The 23,500-nt window shown below is 35.6% G+C and overlaps 1 protein-coding gene across 6 annotated transcripts in view; it reads right to left on the bottom strand.

Annotated features, from left to right (window-relative positions):
- SMARCAD1 (SNF2 related chromatin remodeling ATPase with DExD box 1) overlaps nucleotides 1–20,388 on the bottom strand; it is a 75,267-nt gene extending 54,879 nt beyond the window's left edge. For 2 of the 6 annotated variants that reach the window (XM_039845725.1, XM_039845728.1), the window contains exons 1-4: nucleotides 20,238–20,388; nucleotides 19,387–19,618; nucleotides 5,488–5,665; nucleotides 1,686–1,857 (exon numbers count right to left, since the gene is read on the bottom strand). In XM_039845725.1, coding sequence (XP_039701659.1) covers nucleotides 1,686–1,857; nucleotides 5,488–5,665; nucleotides 19,387–19,576 — 540 coding nt within the window. In that variant the 5' untranslated portion in view covers nucleotides 19,577–19,618; nucleotides 20,238–20,388. Of the gene's footprint in view, nucleotides 1–1,685; nucleotides 1,858–5,487; nucleotides 5,666–19,386; nucleotides 19,619–19,902; nucleotides 20,133–20,237 lie in introns of those variants that run through there. The other 4 variants (XM_039845726.1, XM_039845729.1, XM_039845727.1 and 1 more) reach the window with 4 other exon arrangements.
- Between the last annotated feature and the right edge of the window lie 3,112 nt (nucleotides 20,389–23,500).

The raw sequence follows: 23,500 nt of genomic DNA, 5'->3' as shown, positions 1-23,500 counted from the left end.
AGGGATCACCTGAAATCCAGATTATCTCGGGAGTGCTGTGCTTTGGAGTGATATGCTAAACTCCAAAAATTTCAGGTACCGATTAATGAAACATACATATAAATTCTGCGTATCAAGCCTATTTTTCAAATGTAATTACAAAATTAGAGGTAAAGGAAAAAAATCCCCTTGGACTACATGAAAAATTGGCAACAAGCTAAAAAGTATTTTTAAACCAAGATTTATTTCTCTGAATATTTTAGTACTCTATCATGTTTACTGTGTTCAAGCTCTTTCCAACACTGTAAGTAGCCCCTATACCTACTACTGGCTACATTTACTTCTTTCTTATTAAGAAAAATATCACACCAGGAAACAAATAACACTATTAGCATGTATACCCAAGGTAACACTAAAGTTTCATTTAACTAACATTAAAAAGGTATCAAAATGATTTGGGGGGAAAAAAGGATTCATGTTAAAAATAACAGAGACTTGGAATAATTTAACCTATACTTAAGAGTTCAAACCAGCAGGCCCAGACCACCTTCTGTTCATATTTGTTTTGTCTGCCCTGAACGGTATTTTGTTTTTCTTTAAATTCGTTACCATAAAAAGGAATGAAGTACTTATATAAGATGAACTTTATACTAAGTGAAAAACTTTATACTAAGTGAAAAGCCAGGGGTGGCTCCATAGTGTAGTGGTTAGCACATCTGCTTTACATGCAGAAGGTCCTGGGTTCACGCCACAAGTGGAGCCACAGACCATACCCGGGTGCACCGGGCCCAGGTGCACGCCGCGAGCGTGTGGGATGACCCGCCTTCAGAGATCCAGTTCTTAAGGGGAAAAGGCAACATACATAGCTCAGGGGTGGAAGTTCCCAGGGGGGGTGGGGAGGAAAGTGAAAAGCCAGGCACAAAAGATCATTAAATGATCCCATATATGAAATGTCCAGAATAGGCATATCTATAAATTCAGAGATGAGTGGTTGCCTAGGGCTGGGGGAGGGAAATGGTTGAGTGATTGCTAATGCATAAAAGGTTTCTTTCTGGAACAATTAAAATACTCTATAATTAGATTACAGTGATGGTTGTACACTCTGTAAATATACTAAAAATTACTAAATTATACACTTTAAATAGGTGATCTTTATAACATGTAAATTATATCTCAATAAAGCTATTAAATTGATGACCAACGCTAAATAAAAACCCAGCCTTTTCACTTTATTTGATAAATTAGAATATCTGATAAAAATGGGCTATCACTGATATCAAACGGCCATACCCTGCTGCGCTAAGAAGCTGCTACTCCTTTTAGAAAAAAACATTTACTTTATGGTATGCCAATGTCCACCATTAAACGTCAATAGCAACCCCTTGTCATTATGGGGGTGGGGGAGCCAGGAAATAAAAGCCTCCTGACATTTTTGAGAGTTTCTAATGGGAGATGGGGGTGTTGTCCCCATTTTTGAACCATTTAAGCACAGAATAATTCAAAAGCTATGTGAGATACTGAGGGAATAACCTAAGACTCTGAAGTAAATCTCTGACATTTACCTTAATTATGATATAAAAGTTAATAATTTTCTTCAAACATAAAATATCTTTAGAAAAGTGACTATCCACTAACTATAGCACTGGATACAGGAGAGATTTTAATCATTACAGCTATAATAACCAATTACTATAAAAGGGTATAACCTTAAGTAAATCACTGTCACTTCTTTGTGGGAAAAGTTCCTTCAAGGTCTGAAGTTTAGCATCTTTAAGATCTTCTAATTCCGAAAGGTCTTCCAATTCTGAAATATCGTCATTATTTCTACCTGCCATGGCAGGAAGGCCTTCGGACTCTTCATCTTCGGATGGCTCAGAACTAAGAATATTTTCAGAGAAAAAAATATTTTGATGTATTACTGAAGTTATTTCATTATAATGCTATATATATGTAATATCTAAAGTTCTCTTCAATATAAAATCTGTAACTGTCAAAGATTACATTGTTTTGTTTTGTTTTTTTCAATTCAGTATGTTTACGTATATAAATCTACATTCCCAAAGTCAGCATACTTTGAAAACATCTCAAATTATCTGGGCTGGGATGAAAAAGAACAACAAAATACCTGGTATTTTGTCCTACTCTTTTTTCACCTATACTCTGCATATCAAATGAATGTTGCAATGCTGCTCCTGAAAAATTACGAAGCCTACACTAATATAAAGATAAAAAGAATTTTCAAGGCCTAAGTGATTAGAGTCTAAGTGTTAAAACTGGAACGGTCCCATTCACCGTCAGAATCTCTGCCAGGAACAAAATATTTCTTTAGCAGACAGGGAGCATTTATTCCATGTGAGGTTTTATTCTACAACAACTAACTTTAACCTTGTTGCACCTCAGTTTATATACTCAATCTATATAAAAGATATTTAGGGCATATTTTACCCATCTATCCCCCAAATAAACAAAAAACATCTCATTTTGAAATTCTGATTTTCTATCATGGTCAGTATTCTGGAGATTAGAGAATGTAGACTTTGCTATGTAGCTAGTTCTATTTTTTGACAGCTCTCTTACAGACATAGCCAGAATCTGTATTTTAATAATTTCTCTATGCCTAGTCAAGTTACATCAGCTGTACCTTTAGGACATTTGCAGGGATATGTAGTTTAAGCTTCTAGGTTGACTTCTTGAACCTTGTTCTGACAAACTGCTTTAAGGTATTACAAAGTAAAATCAATCTCTTCCTTTGTCACTATGCCTCTCCTTCAATATATGAAGACAACTACATTTATCTCCCTTTCCATTACACCCAGACTTCTCATTCCTGATGTACTCAACTCTGAATTCTCATTCTGCCTCTCTATCTTCACAGTTCCTACCTGATTCTGTCTCCTAGTTCATTGAGAAAAGCATTCGGGCTGGAATCCTTTTACAATGCCTGCTCTGGATAATCACTTTTAAAGGTCCTTGTTTTTCTGCAGCACAATGTTAAGTTAGTGGTCAGACTCATAACCACTCAGTGAGACAAACTCAAGTGCCTCTTGAAGTAGTAAGTTATTGGTGCTGACCAGGAATTTGATTATGCCTTGCATTTAATGTCCAGTACACAGGAAATACAACTGATAAAGAAAAATTCAATACCATCATGAGAAAACAATCAGAAAAATCTGTTTTCTCTAAGACTTGACCTCTTCAATAAGTTAAAATATTTTTAATAGAGAAGAGGAGGTGAGTGAACTATTTATGATCAAAAAAGAGTTGAGTCAAAACATCCAAATGCAGTAGATGTTTCCTTATTGGGATCCTGGTGTGGAAACCCAGGTACAAAATACAATAAATCCGAATATAAACTGGGAATGATATTAAGAGAATTGTTCACTGATAACAGTATTTTTTTGCAGGGGAGGAAATATAACCAAGTATTTAGGGGAGAAATGTTGGGATGGCTGTAATTTACACTTTAATATATTTCAGTCAATAATAACAGATGAAACAATGAAACATAAAATGTTAATTATTAAATGTAGGTAGTAGGCACATGGGTGTTCATATTATACTATTTTATTTTATTGTTTGCCTGAAGCTTTAATAATAAAAGAAAAAAATCTACAAGAACAAGAGTTGACTACTGTGATCTTCTATCTGGTCTCAGATAAAGCTATTCCTTCTGCTGAAGGCAAAGTCCCCTCTCAGTGCTAAGGGATTCTAGCCCTCTCTACTTCTTACAAGGATTCTGCTTTAACTATTAAGGATCTTCTCTCCCCAAATTTTCTATCTCCTAAGCCTACAATGTGCTCAAGACTACATTAATTCAATGAATTCAATGTGCCAGAGGTTCTAGGTACTGTGGACAAAGCAGTGAAATAAGCAAATTTTCTCCTTCATAAATTTTATAAGACTCATTTTCCATTCTCTCATTTCCTATATAGTTCTCAACTCATTATTTTATATCTTCTGTCCCACCACTTTGGTAAAAACTATCCTAAGGGCAATAATAATCTCTAAAATGTCAAATGTGATTAAAACAAACAAAAAAACCACACCTTTCATTGGTTATCTTTATCTATTTCTCTGTGGTCCCATATACTGCTGACAAATCTCTTTGAATATCTGGTCCCACACCTGCCCTCACCCCAGCATTCTGCAACCTTACTACATCTGATTTTCCCTTTACCTCTGCCTGTCCTTAAACTCTACAGGTTTTTCTTCCTTTGTACGACTCAGAAAGCTGTCAGGTTTCTCCTATAAAGTTACCATTTTCCCTTTTTTAATGATTATGTAATCTATGGGGAGATACTTTGAGACCAGCTAATGATCCTATTCCTTATCAGACTTTGAATAGTTTTAACTTCTGTTGATGATTTTTGCCTGAATCAGTTATTATAATGATAGCTGCAAAATGGTGGTATTCTAACTAGCACTCTAGCATACTTTAATTATTTGGTATTCTACTGTAAAGAGTTTTCTCTTTTCTCCCCATTTGTTCATATTTATACAGTACAGTAACTATGAAAACAGAATCATAGATGCTCTTGAAGTATATGCAGAATGAATAAAGAAGAGTTTTCCCATTTATTCATTCATACCACTTATCATTTCCACAAGTACCAGCCTAGTAGTCTAAGCCTCCATCATTTCTTCCCTGGGTTACTGAAACAATATTCATGCTTCTGCTACTGTTCCCCGACAGCTTCAAAGACCTTTTAAACATGTAAGTCAGATAAGTTTACTCCTCTGCTTCATATACTTCATTAGCTTACCATCTCATTTAGAATAAAAGACAAACAGGCTGTGGGCTTAACATCCCCACTCCTTACCTTGTTATCCCAGAACCTTCATTCTGCATTATTTGCCCCCAACTTTCCTCCAAAATGCCAGGTGTAATACTACTTCAGGGGAACGGAATAGGCTATTCCAAACGCCTGGAATATATCCCCAGCCTCCCTTTCCACAGTTCACTTTCTTACCCACTTTAGGTCTTTGCTCAAGCATCATCTCAAGGAAGCCTTTACCAACTGTGCTCTACAGAAACCATGCCCCTACCCCTGGCCCTGAACTCCATATTTCCTTTCCCATTTTGCTCACGATATCTATTATTTGACATATGGCATTTTTTTATTTATCTTTCTACTTGACCACAATACAAGCTCCATGCTATCCCACAGTGTGACCCAAAAATGTTAAAATGGGACTCAAGAACAAACCATAAAGCAATTATAGATAATCAAAGTACTTGTTAAAATAATTTTTCTTTTTATGGAAGGTTAAAAAAGTTAAATATCTGCTCTCACTAAACTTACTGAAAATCACTGTTACAGAGAAATACACACACACACACCCCTCTCTACATTTCTAAGTTAGGAAAAAAATAACTAAGATGCAGTAGGGAAAAAGGCAAAAAAAAAAAAAAAAAAAAAAAAAAGGGGGAAGTCACTAAAAATATTTCAAATTAACTTTTTCTCAAAAAACCACCAAACATGCAAATAAATCTGTTAAGCTGCTTACACTATAATCACTGTGTCTTTGTTGAATTTTGTCTCTTGAACTGTATTGGAACAGTTTGGGGAAACAACATCTTCACTGTCAGAAGACAAATCAATATACTGTATTCCTCCCTCATTCTTGAAATATGATATACTCGCTTTTCTTTCATTTACTGGAGCTTCTGGAACACTAGAATCTTCTGCAAAAGAAAAAAAAAGAGAAAGGCATTTGGAGTAATTTGAAAATAAAACAAATTTGTTTTTGATAATTAGAATCGTGTGCTAAAAATCTTTAACTTCATTCACTGTTTCCATTCTAAAACCAAAAATTTCTATCACTTTTTAAAGAAAAAATTATTTGTGAACCAGGGCAGGTTAAATGGTTTTCCATTTCAAAGGTTATTTACTAGTGAGAACATAGTGAAAAGTGCGAAACAGAGGTTTGTGTTTTATATTATTGTGCTTTTATTTCCTAGTCCAGTTCTTACCTAAGACAACAGAGACACTGGAGCCCAAAAGACATAAATTTCATTCCTGTCTCTTAGCCAATTTACTTAATCCTCTTAGTCTCAGTGTCCTCACTTATAAAATAAACAGTAGTAACCAAAGGGCTAATGTACACATAAAATTAGATGATATATTAAGCATGTAGTTCATTATTTGCACTTAGACAGTATCCAATAATCATTACCTCTTATGCAATGGTGATATTATGGGCTGAATTATGTCTCCTCCAAAATTCACATGTTGAAGTTCCAAACCCCAGTATCTCAGAATGTAATGAATGGATTTGGAGACAGGGCCTTCAATGAGGTGATTAAGTCAAAATAAGGCCACTAGAGTGGGATTCTAATCCAATATGACTGATGTCCTTAAGAGACAGACCCTAAAGATGTGCCTACATGGAGGAAAGGCCACGTGAGCACACAGTAAGAAGGTAGCCATCTGCAACCAAGGAGAAAAGCTTCAAAAGTGCCAACACTTTGATCTTGCGCTTCTAGTCTCCAGACTTGTGGAAAAATAAATGTCTATTGTTTAAGCTACCCAGTCTGTGGTATTTTGTTACGTCAGCCCTCATGAACTAAAAAGGTGGTATAATTTGTCTGAAATATGAGTAAAGTATTCTACTAAGGTCTCCTTGCTCCAAGGGCTGAGTTCCAAAATTCTCCCTTCTTCAGGAAAACCACCATTCTCCCTTATACTTGAGAAGGAAGAGATCAGATTAAAGAATTCATATTAAAGTAGTCAGTGCCATGGTCTAGTGAAGATATTTTAAATATCTTCAATGACCACATGACTCTTTAATTCAAAGGTGCTGATTTAAAAAACAATAGCTGCCATTATCTATCTTCTAGATGAGTACCAAGTCCTCAAGTGAAACACATTTTTAATCTTCACAATAACCCGTAGGGCACACATTATACCACTATTTTATAGATAAAACCAGGTTTAGAGAAAGCAACTTGTTTAAAGTCATATAGGAGAAAGAGCAGATCTGAAATCCAATCCCCAAAGTCTAAACTCTTATATTCTAAAACTGTTAGCCTCCCACTATGAGGCTTATGAACCATAACCATAGTTAACATTAACCAACGCCTTCATAACTACTACTCACCTGGGTGGGCACTAAAACAATGACATTTCTTTACTTCTTACAATGAAGTCCTATCAACACTATTAAAAAGCAAATCAGGTTCTTTCCAAAAGGACAATTTTATAAATGCTGAGTGTACCCTGGGTTAAGACCTCTGCACTGGCACAAATCACAGCTATGTTAACTGTCATAAATATGGAGACATATAAATACTGACAATTATATAAAGCAATAAAATTATAGCCCTATTCCTGTTAAATAACTATAAAGGTATTACAGAGTCTGCTTTTACAAAGTGTCTCTGATGTATCACAAATCATATTTAACACTAAAAAGTTAATCTTTACTGTGTCAAAAATCTGACCTAAAGCTAATGCATATAGCTTGAATACTTTAAAAACGTCCTGCTTTCTTGTATTTTAAATGGGCTCTGGCAAAATGATTTAGATTGTCTTCTTTTCCTCAAAAAAGATTCTTTATATAAAATAAAGAACAACCTTTTTAAGCCTAGCCATTTAAATGCCAAAGTACTGGGGGGAGGGGTCTAAAAATTCTTTGAGTATTAGGAGGACTAGTGTTTCTTGAACTTGATAATAAATTAATCTTTTCTTTCATTTTCTCCCCCTACTTTATATATAGTACGAAACATATGGTAAAGACCTACAAATTTTTAAAAGTAAGGTTTAGTATGCTTAGTTAACAAGACAGAAAAAAATAAAGGAAAAGTCTGGCTCACTCTCCACCATGTACTCAATTAGAGCTTTTAATAGAGTATTTACTGGATAGACAATATACACCATCAAAATATATACATTAAACATGTATACTGCACTAAACCAGCAGCATTCCTATAGACTGACTGGCAAATGACTAACAGAGGAAGTGGTCTGATAATAATGAGGGGTGAGAGGAGGTTATAATACATCATTTCTCAAACTCAGGACCCCTTTGCACTCTTAAAATTTGAGTGCCCCAAAAAGTTTTTGCTTATATCTATATCCTATTAAGAGAACAGAACTGAGAAAAGGTTTAAACTTTATTTACTAAACAAATTCTTTATGTGTTAACGTATTTTTATGAAAACTATATCTTTTCTTCCCACCCTCAATCCCTCACCCAAATTCAGTGAGAAGAGCAGCATTGTCTCACATTTGTGAAAATCTCTGATTTAACAGAAGACAGCTACGTTCTCTTATCTGTTTCTGCAATTCATCTGTTGTAGTATATTCTTTTTGTTTAGGTTTATGAAGAAAATCATGCCTCAGCAGTTACATAACCAGGAAAGAAGTATTTTCATAGCCTTTTTACATTACCATGGATATTCCTCTTTGATACTAAGCCCAAATTTGACAGGTGCTAATTTTTTAAAGGTTAATTGCAGTTTGGGAATTGGAAACCATATGAATAAACTTCTGCATTGTGTTACATTAAAAACCACTGGTTTAACTTGCACTGTAATGGACCTTTAACTCATGCATTATTTTGTAACACTGTATGTACTGGTCACTTGGAAAATATCGGTTCACTCCCTTTTTAATGCAGATGTGCCAAATGTTGACACATTTAAAAATATTTTATTTAAAAAAATAAGATTCATTAATATCACTATTGACCTCTAATTACCAGGAGACTGTCAAACTCATAGTCATGAATATTAGGTTTTCCAAAACCCGAACATTCCTGTGAAAAGTAGAATTTTATCACTAGCAGTAAATACCGTCAGTTGTTTTCCTTGATATTACTGTTCATTTTTCAGAAACTGTCTGCTAAATATCTATGTCTGCAAAACTATACTTCATCGGTCAGTTATTCTTTTAAATAAAAATGGTGTTCTGGGAAAAACTGACAAGTTCAGCTCATAACTCAAAGCCAATTGCTCAAATGCTTTCCCTTGAGATAACCATCGTATTTTGGTATGTAGCAAAGGGTAGTTCATATTTTGTTTCACAAAATATTATGAAAGTGCCTACTGATAAGCTGAGGTTTACTAAAACCAACAGTTTTTACTGCTTCATCAAGGACATTCTTAAGTGAAACTGGCATTAAAAAATTTTTAAGAATACAATGACTACTGTAACAGTTTGGACTCTTGGCTTTGCTTGTGCTAAGGCACCAACAGTTTTACCTACCATTGCTTTTGCATCATCAGTGCAAATATCGACATGTAAGAGAAAACAATCTTACATTTTAAAATTTTCTAGTATGCTTGTACCCATTTTCATATCTAAGACTACCGTGAAATAAAAGCATTTAAACCCACCAGTGATTTCAACTTTCAAAGTGGTCCAGGATCAAGAACTACTCAAAAACAAAAAGAAAAATCACTACTGGGAGTTTACGAGTTCACAGAGAAATAGTCTAAATCGATTTGATAATCCGTAAATAAAGTGATTTCCCAAAGGAAAATGAAAACACGTAAACCTCTATACCTATCTGCTCTTACAAAAATGTGCCATTTTTGACAGTCTAATTGTGTTGCTCTACATGGTTCAATTTTCTAACACAGCAACTGACTTTCAAGTCAGTTCGTTTGAATTCTTTAAGAGTTATTATGAAAACAATAGACTGTAAAGTCTGCAGTTTTTAATTTAGATATCATAGAAGAAAGTGAAATAACTTTAGCATGTAATAAAAGCTACATTAAGCTATCTGATGAGAGCTTTAGAAAGAAAGACTATATTGAATATTAAAGAGCAGTATGTAACACATCACTCTAAGATGACTAAGAAGAAACATTTCAGGTTTAAGTCAAAAAAAAAGATAAATAGAAAAAAAATGTAAAGGAAAAGTAAGTCATGCTATTGGACAAAGCAAAAGTGTTAAACCTACAAAGATACTTTTTAATAACAGAATTTATATCTAAAATAAAAATATAACACACATATATTTCAGCTGCATACTAACACTGCATAACACTGCAGGATATATAAGGCAAGAAGTTAATGAGGCTTTAACTCTCTTCTCTAACTCTACAGAGAATAGAGCATTAATACTATTAAGATACAGAACAGTGTTTTTCAAACATTTTTAATCGGGACTCACTGTAAGAGACACATTTTAGATTATGACCATGAACTCACAAATTGTTAGACACATATAACTAAACATAAGTTTCAGCAGCTTTACTGTGTTACACTTTGATAATTTCCTATTTATTCTACTCCATTAAAATACTAGTTATATGTATTTAGTCAGGATCCAAGAAATTGACTTTATGATACAATGTTTGTGATTCAGTGAAAAAAATTATATAAATAATAAAATTCATCTATTATTAGCATATTAATGCTATACTTAGATTATATCATGCCTTCTTTTCAAGTACTCTTAGAACTTTTACAGGAATTGTGTATTAGGCCACAAGAAAAACTCAGCAAATTCGCCAAAAAGTACATACAGACCACATTCTCTAGTCACAAAACAGTGAAATTAGAAATAACTGTAATAAAAATAGTGAAGCAAAATTTCAACAACTTGGAAATTTAAAGAAAGAAAAATGATAGAAACCACTTATTTGAAATTTCAGGTCAAAAAAGGAGAAAAAAAAAAACAAAACCATATCAAAATCTACTCTACATTATATATACGTAAAATTACAAGAATTAAAATAATGTGATTAACTAATGTAAGATTAAAGAAATAGATTAGTGGCCCATAAGATGCAAATATACATGGGAATTTAGATTATAATGATAATGTTTCAAATATAAGAAAAAAGACTTGTCAATAAATCGTCCTGGGACAACTGACTAGTAAATGACAACGAGCAAAGGAGAAAACCCTATCACCCTTTCTTTAGTCTTTATAACAAATTCCAAATGAGATTTAAGGTTAAAGAAAACCCCAAAGCCTAACTCATATCCACTAGTTTAGCTATCGAAAAAACAAAACAAACAATAAAACCAACAGAAAATAACAAGTGTTGACAAGGATGTAGAGAAAGTGGAACACTGTTGGTGGGAACAAAAATTGTACAGCTGCTGTGGAAACATGGTGGTTTCTAATATGATCTAGCAATTCCATTTCTGCATATATATCGAAAAGAACCAAAACAGGATCTCAAAAATGTATCTGTACACTCGTTGAATAGCATTAGTCACAGTAGCCAAAAGGTAGAAGCAATCCAAGTACCCATCCACAGATGAATGGATAAACGATATGTAGTGCCTATACAATGGAGTATTTTTCAGTCCTGAAAAGGGAATTCTGACATGCTACAATTTGGGTAGACCTTGAGGACATTATGCAAAATGAAATAAGCCAGTCACAAAAAGAGAAATCTTGTATGATTCCACTTTTATGATATACCTTGAGTAGTCAAATTCAGAGACAGGAAGTTCAAGGGTAACTGCCAGCGGCTGGCAGGAGGTAATTATAAAATGGGTACATGGTTTCAGTTCTGCAAGATGAAGAGTTCTGAAGACTGGTTGTACAATAATGAATGTACTTAATCCTCCTTAACCTGTACACTTAAGAACAGTTATGATGGCAATTTTTTTTCTCAATCATCAGTTGTTTTGCTCCTTTTCTTTTTTACAGTTAGAGCATTTTTAAAATTTAGTTTCAAGTATACATTAGACATCTATATAGTTCATAAAACAATCTCAGTTGCTCCCTCCCTCCCGACCCTCCACCTAGCCAACTTATTAATGCTAATTGCATTCCCTATGCTGTGCTCCACATCCCCCTGACCATCCATCAGCTACTAATTTGTACTTCTTTATCCCTTCACCCCATTCTTCCAGCCTCCCAAATCCCCCTCCCCTCTGTCTGACACCATATTGTCCACTATATTTGTGAGTCTGTTTTTGATTAGTTATTTTTATTCCTTAGATTCCATATATAAGTGAAATCACATAGTGTTTATCTTTCTCTGACTTAAATATCTTCTAGGTCCATCAAAGCAATACCTTTTCCATGCCCTTCCTTTTCAAATGTAGGGATCTTATTTTCTTATCCTTTCAGCCACTCTATCTTTTGGTTGGAACATTTAATTCTTTTTCATTTAAGGTACTTATTAATAGGAATGTAGTTGCTACCATTCTTTATTCCTTTGATAAATGTTTTTTTCTTCTTAAAGAAGTCCTTCCAATATCTCCTGTAATGCTAGCTTGCTTGGTGATGATAAATTCCTTATTTTTGTCTGGGAAGCTCTTTATCTGTCCTTCAACTCTAAATGATAGCTTTGCTGGATAAAGTATTCTTGGTTGTATATCCCGGGTCTTCGTCCTGTTGAATATTTTTTGCCAAGCCTTTTCTTATGGGTATTCCCTTCTATGTAATTATGTTTTTCCCTTGCTGCTTTTAATATTCTTTCTTTGTATTTAACTTTTGGCATTTTAATTATGATGTGTCTTGATGTGGGCCTCTTTGGATTCCTGATTTTTGTAATTCTCTGAGCTTCCTTAGGTTTTATGTCTATTTCCTTCACCAGGTTAGGGAAGTTTTCCATCATCATTTCTTCAAACAGCTGTTCAACATTTTGATTTTCTTCAGTTATGCCGAACAGATGAAGATTTGGAGCCTTAATAGTGTCCCATATCCTCCTTAAATTATTTTTATAGCCATGGCATCTTTTTTCTTGCGGTTCTGTTTGAGTGTCCTGATTGGCTTTCCTGTCAACTAAATAGGGCATTTGATTCTCTTCTTTACTCACTGTTTATTCCTTTATTCCATTTAATATACTTCTCATCTCAGATAACGTGTTCTTCAATTCAGACTGGTTCCCATTTAGAATTTCCATTTCCATTTTTATGTTTTATCTTTGTTGAAGTTCTCTACACTTCCCAAAAGTTCACTGAGCATCTTTATAACCAGTGTTTTGAACTCTGCATCTGTTAGATTATTTGACTCCATTATATCTGGATCTCTGTTCTGTTCTCTCATATGGTTTCTGCTTCTTTGCCTTCCCATTTTGGCTGCCTTTCCATGTCTGTTTCTATGTACTAAGTAAAGCTGCTAAGTCTCCCAGTTTAATTAGTGTGGATTTGTGAAGTAGGTGTCCAGTGGCACAGTCTGGAGAAGGGTTCAGCTGCAGGCCAAATTTAGCCCAAGCCTCTACCCCTCCAGGGCCACCAGTTAAGATTCAGCAAGCAATCCACAGATGCTGTGCTTATTGTTGCCTCAAAAGGCTACACCAGAAACCAAGGCCAGCTGCTTCCACCAGTGTGAGTCTCAGCAAGGAGCACCTGACTCGCTATACCAGGATATGGTGTGGGTGGAGCCGCGAGTTGCGGGGGGTGGGGTTTCAGGGAATCCCTGGGTGGAGCAACCTCTGTTATCCAGTTTGATGGCTTCAGGACTAGACGGTGCTGTGTCCATACACTGGGACGGGGGAGGGCTCAACAGGGAACAATGGATACCGCCGGCACTTCTGCACCGATTGAGTCTCTCCTCGGCCCTCACTCCAACAATGTCTCTCTGTAAGTCCCTGGTGCCCCCTGTGCGCAGCCGAATAGGCACTGGTGCTCAGAGCGAGCAGGTCACTGGGAAAATCTGCTCGTAGGTGCGGCCCCTTTAAGAGGTTTCTGCTACTGCCGCTGTTGCAGGCTCCGTCTCACTCAGCCGCTCAGGACCGGGCAGCCCAGCGTCGGTGCCCCGTCCTACCTTCTGCAGTTGCAGGGTGCTTTTTTGGACTTCTTCCTAGTTGTATGGCTTGCTTGTTCCTCTAGATCTCAGGCGATTTTTCCTTGCTGCTGCTCCTTGTTTCCATCACAACTTTGATTTGGTGTCCAAAAGGATATCAGAGCCTCTATCATCTGTGCCATTTTTTTTCTCATGATGGTAAATTTTATGTTATGTATATTTTACTACAATTAAAAATAAAGTTAATACAGATGTACTAGAAGAAAATATGCTGTAGTAAGAAACACCTGTCTGATCAAGACTTAAAAGCCTTAAAGAAAAGAATGAACAAACTCGCCACAAAAAAATGTAAAATTTCTCTATGGCAAACAACAAACAGGGAATTAAAAGAATAAAATTAAAAAGGTTCACAAAAATTTAGTCTAGTATAAAAAGCAGACATATGAATATCAAGCTATAGTCTAGTACAAACTGGTAAAAGTTCTGTGTAGGGTGATTTGGCAAACACTAAAATATTTTACTCCCTCTAATCTGACACTTCTATTTCCAGAAATTTTCCCACGAGACTGTACACATGCAAAAAGGACGGTCACTATAACATTCTTTTGATAGCAAAAATATGAAGACAAAAACCAAAATAACTAATGGTCTATTAATAGGAATCTACATGAACTACAATGCATCTATATAAGACACTGCAGTCATTAAAAAAATTGAGTTATAGGATATTTTACACGGACTTACAAGAAGTGTTAAAAAGTAAACTTTTTAATCAACAGCAATTTGCATTACAATATTTATGTAATATGCTATTTTAGCTTAAAAATAAAATTAAAAACCTGGAATATACACAGGCAGGAAAATAATGTGAAAGAATAAACATCAAAACTAAAAGATTACAGAAGATTCTCTTCATTACAATATTGTATTTTATTTGCATAACATTTCATTTTGAAAAATATCTAAGTATGTAACATAAAAAGGTAGAGAAGAAAAACGCACCCCAAAATGTACATTTTAAATGTACTTAAGATTTTTACTTTTACTCATTGTATTTGCTATTACAACAATTCAGCACTAACCCTTTTACCAAGTACTGCTTTTCAACTAACACTACACTAGCAGACATTAAGAAGCCAGGATGACTATACAAAGCTACAGTGATAATTCACACTTTGGCCACACACACCTGAAAGATACTGAGTATCATACAATGGTAACAGAATCATGACGCTAAAATGATATATTCGAAGTATCATATTCATTTTACTGTTTGCAGGGACTTCAGAGAACTTCTAGGCAAAGGAAGTGAAGTCCAAAAACACTGATGTCATACCCAAGATCATGTAACATATGTGGCAGAGCAATGCTCTCTGAAAATATTTATAACTGGTAGTATTTAAAAATTTTCTCACTTATTGACAAACTGTTACTTTCAACAGGACAATGGCAACCACTTTAGAAGATAACCTATTTCACGAAGAAAAGAAATTCACTTTTCTTTACTAAACCTCCCTTCATTCTAACCTCAAAATAATCTGAGCTCATCTATTTTTATTTCTTTCAATACCTTCCCTTACCCAAGGAAAACCGTCTCTACAAATAAGCTCAATTTTCAACAATCCTGAAACATCTTTTGACATTGCTTCCCTGTCAAGCTATTTCTCTTTCCTTTTTTAAAGAGTAGTCACCTCCTTACCTTTCCACTGAAACTGTTAAAGGTCAACATTAATTTCTAATTTCCAAGGAAAGTGGTCACCGATCAGTTCCTATCAAACCTGACTTCTCTACAACATTTGATACTGCTCACTATACACAAAACTGGAAACTATTCTTTCTTTAGCTTCCAGGACACTATCATTTCTATGACTATTCTAGTCATCCTTTATTATCAGTGGTCCCCAGGGACCAGTACTCTTTTTTTTTTTTTTTGAGAATCTAACGCCTGATGAGCTGAGGTGGAGCTGAGGCAGTGATGCTAGTACTAGGGGGGAGCAGCTGCAAGCCCAGATGAAGCTTCATTTGCTTGCCTGCCACTCAACTCCTGCTGTGTGGCCTGGTTCCTAACAGGCCACAGACTGGTACTGGTCCGTGGCCCTGGGGATTGGAGATCTCTGCTTTACATATTATTGTTTTCCTTTCCTTCGACTATCATTAAATGCTGATGTTTCTTGCTTAGGACATTTTTTGTTAACTATCACGATTCCAAAGTTGATTTTTCATGTTCCAACCACTCTCTGAGCCCCAAACTGTGATGTACAACCCCCTATTAGGCCTTGCTACTGAAATCAAGAGGTAATTCAAACTCAACATGTTTTAATATTTTCCTCCTAAATGTGCTGCCTAATCAGTTGATACTGTCAATCACCCAGCTGTCTGAGCAAGGAACACTTACCTTTAAACTTCACCAAACACCATGAAATACATGTCATAATAAAAATTCCCTAAAGTGCCTCCTCTGTCATCCCTACTGTCATTTCTCTGTATTAGGCTTCAAATGCAATAGCTTCATTAATAGCTTTCTCATACTCAAATGCTCTACAGTCTGTATCAAATAAAGTCCATTCTCATTTGCATCACATATATGGCCCCTAAAAACTTGGCAGGTTATAGTTCTCTTTTTAGCTTCATCTATACTACCCTAAACCTCCTCTTACAAAGGTAAATTCCCCCTTTCCATACACATAGCACAGACTCTTCAAGGCAACATATATTTTCATCCCTTGTTCACAAAATAAGCAATGATTCATTGGTTAGTGTCCACTCAACATCATTTCTCTGTAACTTTCCCTGGTCCTATGCTGCTTAGTATCTTCCCCCATGAGTTACCACATTGTACTCTTTTAACTATATATATACATGTCCTTTCCTCTTGGTGCTCCTTGAAAATCAGTCTAATGAGGGAAACAAAAAAACATAACGTAATTAGGTAGTGATAAATACTACACAGAGAAAGAGTAAAGCTGGGTATAGAGAAGAATTGCTACTTCAGAGTGATCAAGGGAAGGCTGTCTAAAAAAAGTAACATTTCACTAAGCTCTAATGAAATGAAACTGAGAGTCATATGTATACAAATATTAGCAGGACCTTGGAGGCAGAAAAGCACATAGAAAGAAGGAAAGATTGCACTGTGCTTGGCATATTCACAGTAACTGGAGAGTGGTAGAGAATAAAATCTTAACTCATTAAGTGAATAATAGGATTAGCTTTTAAAAAAGAGTGATTACAGGTAGTTTTTAAATTTCATTCTACTAGCTGATTTAGACCCTAACAGTAAATACACAAATATAGCGTTATCCCACGATGGCAGGGTATGAAATTACCATATGATGATAAAGGAAGTAAGGTCAATACTCATATCCCACTGATAATTCTTCTAATCTCATATCCAGTCTTGATCTTAAAAACAACTTCACTATTATGTCTTCTCCACAGCCCAAGGTCCAACACTCAATTCAGAATCAGCATCCCCCATGCTAAGTCGTCTCTGAACTACTTCAACATGTCAGTCTGGGACAGGACCTTAGATTCTTACTTGAATTTTTAAAGGCATGCCCAATGGCTTATAATGGGTACTTTATACCTATTCAGATGTATAAAACTCTGGTTTTTTAAATTCTCTAAACTAAAATTTTTATCATTCATTTTATTTAGTTTTAAAACCTTCCTTTTTTTTTTCTTTGAAAACTCACACATCTCTTTCTTCTCTACTTCTACTGTCATCATTGTTTGGATTATAAACTCTTCCTAAATGATTTCTCTCCCTTCCAACTCTACCCTCTCTATATAGTATTCACAACAGCTAGGCTGACTTTTTTACAAAACAACATTCTTTCACCATTTTACCCTTCTACATGAAAATTCTTTACTGGAACCGTAGTACCAAAATGTAAGTCAAAACTTAGCCTTAGTTTTCAAAATTCTCCAAAATTCATAGTATCATTTGCAATCATCTTTTCTTAAAGCAAAGTTCTCTGTTCCTAATAGAATAAATTCTCACTATTCCCAGAACAAACTTAATTTGTATATTTTCCAGTGTCATCAAGACTGACCACGTGATTGCTAAGGGCAATCTCAGTTTCCAAGAGGAATTTATGTACCGAAAAGAAGTCCCAATAAAAAGAAAAAGAATGAAGTCTCCTCAGACAGATAAAAAGTAAAGCTGAAAAGTATCTTCTGTTTAGAAAAGACAATTAAGAATTTTACATTACTAATATTGATAAACAACTAAAACATTCCATTGAGTTCCAGTTTAAAAATGTGCTTTTATATTACAGAACAATAAACTGTGGATCTCAGATTTTAAGTGACTTGTCCAATGTCCCATTTAACTAAAAATGAAGAAGCAGAGGCTTCTAAGGACTCAAAATCCCTTGCCTACAACCACGCCCTTCCTTGCCCTAACTACATTAAGAAACAGATTAATGTATTCACTGTTAAAGTAGTAAAATACCTGGAGGTTTAGACATAAACTATACCATGTTAAGAAAATCAAATTATCTGTAGTAAGAATAAACACAGGGATATCACTCCTATGTTTAATATCCTTCAGTGCTTCCCCACAGAATTCAGACAAGTTCAAAACTCTTTATAAAGCCTTTCAAAATCTGACTCCTAATTACCACTTAATCCAACCTACCAAATCATTCAACCATGTTTCAATTACCAAAATATTTAAAAATGTCATTCTAATGATAAATTACAGGGACTCTGCCATCACTGTTACATTTAAATAGAAAACTAGCAAACAAAATAGAGACACCAAGGGTTAAGACGTATGTATTACCAATCTTGTCAAGGTCACATTAATTTAAAAGCTGTTTGTGAAATACTGAGTTTTGCATTAAAAAAGGTATTACTGAAATAAACATTAAAATAAAACTTCTAATATCCCTTTAACTCTTCATAAGAAACTGTATAATGTGTACAATTAAGTTTATGCTCAGGAATTAAGAGTGCTTGGATTTGAGTTCTGGTTCTACAAACTTGTTAACTTAACTCCCCTGAGTCTCCTTTCTACAAAATGCAGATAATATCTCATATAATTGTGTAAATTAAATGAAAGAATGTGAGGCACTAAGCACTATGCCTAAACATGGTAAAAATTCAAATGTATTCTAATTTTTAATTGTTTAAAGAATACAGATTAAAAGAGAAATGTTAATTTTTGGCTTCTCAAATCCTATTGTCAGTGACAATCTGCTAGAGGTTAAAAATGGTTCAGTCACCACAAAGACTACCAATTACTCTTCTGCATTATGGGAATTTCCAGGAAGTAGTGGCAAAATCTGAACGTGATCTGATTTTCATTTGTTCAGAGGCTGTCTTCAGGAACCTTGAATAAAGTCTAGCTCACAGGAGGTTATCAATATTTTTTGGAGAAATACTGAAATCAATGTAAACGTCTGGCCAAATAACTAGGTGATAAATAACTAGGCAATTCACAGGACTGAATCAGCTAGTTCCTCCTCCAGTAGCAACCATTCTGACTTAAAGATGACCTAAATTCTGGTTTCAACTTCTATCATTGGGCCATATTCCAAGGACTCGCATAAAATGGAAACAGTTATGGATGGATGCATGGTGCCTATGGCAGTTCCAAAACTGTATTTCAAAGGGTATGGTGGGAAACAATGCATCAATATATATATAACATCAAGAATAAAAATTAGAATCTCTCCTTCCTTTTATCTTTTAAAAATATCTCTTGATGCCACATCAATCTGCAACATTGTAACTCACCTGTTTTTTCAGTTATATCTGAATCAGGGGTGCCTGCCCTGCTAACTTCCCCTTCAGCATTCTCCTCTTCAGCACTAAGAGAAATTGGTGAAGAAGGGCCAGGCTGGGAGGGTTGAGGGGTTGCTTCGGGCGCTTCCTCAATCTTACTCCTCTTTTCAAAGCGAAAACGGTCCAGGTTGAAAAGATTCATATTGGTAGAAACCACCACCCTTGGGAATTTTAAATGAACTATCTGCACGAAGAAAATAAAAAGAGAAAAGGAGGCCATGAAAACAATATAAAATACAAAGCCATATCAGTTCATTCCCAAAGCAATTAAGAGCCCGCAAATGTGCCAGTGGCTCAGAATGACTATTATGGCTGCGCTTCATTATTAGGCCATAATGATCAGAAGTGGACAGGGGTATCTTTGTTAAATCTTTCCACTGCTCTTTTTACTCCCCTTCGTTCCGTGCCCGCCCCCCCTCCTTCCCCGTCCTCAAACCACAAGCTGACCCTCGTGCAACCTCCTCTTACCCCAGCACGCGCAGGCACGTTCCCCACTCCGACCCCCCTGCGGGCAGCGCGCCCGCCCACAGTGAAAGGCTCCCTGCACTACCGTGCTGCCTGCCTCGAGAAAGGACGTGCCAGGGCCCGCGCCTCGACACTGCGGGGACACAAAGGGGCCAAAGCAGGGGAGCGGCGGAGGCTGTGCTGGCGGGCACCCGCCCGGAAGTTGACGCGGCGCGATCTCAGCTGAGAGGAAGCTGATAGGATCAAGAAAACACAGGGAAGGCTCAGCGGTGGAGAGTGTGCCGCGGCATCTCTTTTAGTGCTCGCTCACTCGCTCTCTTTATTCGTTCAGTACTTACAGTCTTGCAGTCTCAGTGCGTTACAACAAAGGTTGAAAAGGAAAAAATAATTCCTGGAGTGGGGCGACGGGAGCCGGGCCGGGACCTTCCAAAACAACACGGAGAAACCCAATGAGCGCGTAGTGATGACGCAACACGCAGCCTAGGCTGTTTTCTTCCCCAGCACGCGCGAGAGGAAAATGTCTAGGCGCGCGCTGTTGTCATGGTAACTCGTACCCGCCTCTGTCTGGGAAGGGCAATTATGGCCTGTTTCTCCAGGTTAGAGTTGTTAAATAGAACAGTAATAAGTAGCACAGTGATAATAAATAGCACAATGTATTATATAATGTTTGATACATTATAATCTATAGTTTCTGTAACATACAGACAGTATAATAATGTACTAAATGCTTTACATGTATAATATGAACCCTTGAAAGAAGCCTATTTTTAGGAAATAAGTAACCTGAGGCCTGCAGATTTTAAGTAGTTTATTAGTAAGGAGTTAAAACCCGGGTATATTGAGCTTCAAAGTATATGAACTGCCTCCTCACTGTTGACTGAATTGTTCTTAGAGTGGAATATGACAGTTCCCTTATCTTGATGGAAATATTACTTTAAGAATATTTGCTCCCGTTGTTCTAACATTAGACTAAGACAGTTTTCTGAGTTATAATTTGATCCTCTTGTTAAAAAGGCATTACTACAAATTATTATTCTGCCAAATATATTGGTCATTGTAAACTTAAATTGGCATTGCTTTATAAACCAGTGTTTTGAATTGCAACATGAACCCATAGATTTATCAGATGTGGGCACACTTGTAAAACAAGTGTCTGGACCCAGAAATTTCAGCCTGAAAGATTGAGATTTCCATTATGCCTATTTTTGATATCCCATGACATGCACTATTTTTTTTGCATGCCTGTTAAATGGTGTGATCAAAGGATGCATCAACTTATAAATTGTACATTATTTTTGATGAAGAATATTTGCTTTAAGATCTCTTACCAACTTGCGAATATACAAAACAGTATTAACTTGTAATTTAAAAAAAGAATATTTGTTTTATATTAAGAAAGATCTAACATAGAAAATGGATTCCATTAGGTGAATGACTAGGCAAAGACCTGCATACCGTATGTCTAAATATTTAAACATAAATACAGCTAATGAAATGTAAAAATAAAATATATTCTGTTGTCCTATTTTGAAAATGACCTAGATAACAAGGTTGAATTTAGAATTCCTATGTGTCAGACAAGGAAAATAAGTTGGCCCATGTATTCTGCCTTCCCTGTATCACCTCCTTCCACTTGGATCCCAACTCTCTGACCCCACCTAGGGTTGCCATATTTTAAAAAAAAAAAAAAAAAAAAATTCTCTGTTAAATTTGAATTTTAGATAAATAATACTTTTTTAGAATAAGTATGTCCCATGCAATATTTGGAACTTACTTATACCAAAAAATTATTTTTTGTCTGTCTGATACTCAGTTTAACAAGGTTTCCTTTATTTTACTTAGCAAACCTACCCCACACTTTACTGCTTGTTCACCTCTTTGGCCTAGGAGCCTTTTGCTATATGTTGGGTCTAAGGATATAGATACTAGAAGCACTGTTGGTCTTCAATAAGAAGGACTTAGAGAAAAGTCACTGTCAACTTTATTGGAGCTGTGCAAACAGGGAATTTCAGAAACCAGGTACCCAAAACCATTGTCTAAAAAGTTAAGGCACAGGTTCTGAGGGAACACGTCTTCTTGGTCCCACAGATTCCTGGCCTTTTGGGGTTGGGCATGCATGAGAAAGAGCAATACTGAGCACTCTAAGGCACTTGGTCCGGTATAGGAACCACTCTTGCCCAGTTCTAAAGGTGGGGTGGTTCTGCAGCATTCATTGACCTGGAAGGATTGGAATGATCCATGATTGGGATTTTTCTTGATGATGGATCAGAAGATTAAAGATGTGTATAACAAAGAATCACAGACTATCATAACAAAGTATCACAGACTGGTTGGCTTATACAACAGAAATTCATTTTCTCTCAACTCTGAAGGCTACAAGTCCAATAACAAGGTGTTGACAAGGTTGGTTTTTTCTGAGGACTGTGAGGAAAGGATCTGTTTCAAGCTTCATTCTTTGACTTATTGATGGACGTTTTCTCCTTATGTCTTTACACAGTCTTTTTCTCTGTACTTGTCTGTGTCTAATTGACTCTTCTTAGAAGGATACCAGTCTTATTGGGTTAGGACCCACCCTAATGACCACATATTAACTTAGTTAGCTCTCTGAAGGCCCCATCTCCAAGTAAAGTCACATTCTGAGATATGGGGGTTAGAACTTCAACATATGAATTTTGGGGGTGGGGGGACACCATTCAGCCCATAACAGAAGTCAAGAGAGTGGAAGAATTCTTTACACGGACCCCGATGTCTTCTATAATGATAGCAGGAATTGGGGCTGAAAACTAGTCCTCTGATTTTTCTTCCTTCTGACCCCAAATATTGTCATTCTCCAAAGGCTTTGGTCCTCTACTTGTCTCACTCTGCTCTTTCCCAGAATGGACTGATTATGGTGGTGATTAAATATGTTTGTCAAATCTTACTCAGCTATAGATTTAAAGGGGATTAATCTTACCATTTATAAATTATAATTCATTAAACCTAACAATTTTTTTAAAGTGACCTTTAATTTTTGATATGAAAGAAGAATTTGAAAACATTGAATGCAGATGAAAAAGACAGATGAAATCAATGAGATTTAAAGAAACAATAAATATAGGAGTCATAGAACTGAGAAACAATTTTGATTAATTAATATAATCATAGAAAAGAATACACATGCACAAAATGAACAGAATAAATAATTAAAAATATGATAGAAAATGTTTATGAATTCTTTCATGAATTCTTTCATTTGCAAGTGAAAGAACTCACTGAATTTAAGGCAGAATCAATTGAAAGAGACTTAACTAAAAATATACTGAAGAATTTTTTTTTTAATTTCAGGAATTTAAAAAATGTCTTGCAAGTTTGTTTTTTTTTTTTCTGGGAAAAAATCTACAGCCTACGAAGGAGCAAAAAAAAAAATCAGTCAAAATTTGTTCATTACACAAAATAATAGGAAATGAGGCAACATCTACAAAGATGTGGTGGGAAAGTACTGTGACTCAAGAATTTTCTACATCACATATATGTCATATTATGCATTTATGGAAGAAAAAACTATTTCAAACTTTTAATTCCTGGAAAGTATATTTTTTTAAAGTATTTCTAAAGACATAAA

Source organism: Pteropus medius, unplaced genomic scaffold (assembly GCF_902729225.1).
Source record: "Pteropus medius unplaced genomic scaffold, Ma_sr-lr_union100, whole genome shotgun sequence".
Lineage (NCBI taxonomy): Eukaryota > Metazoa > Chordata > Mammalia > Chiroptera > Pteropodidae > Pteropus > Pteropus medius.
Note: the sequence above shows the minus strand (reverse complement) of the source record. Positions and strands in the feature narration are given on the sequence as shown.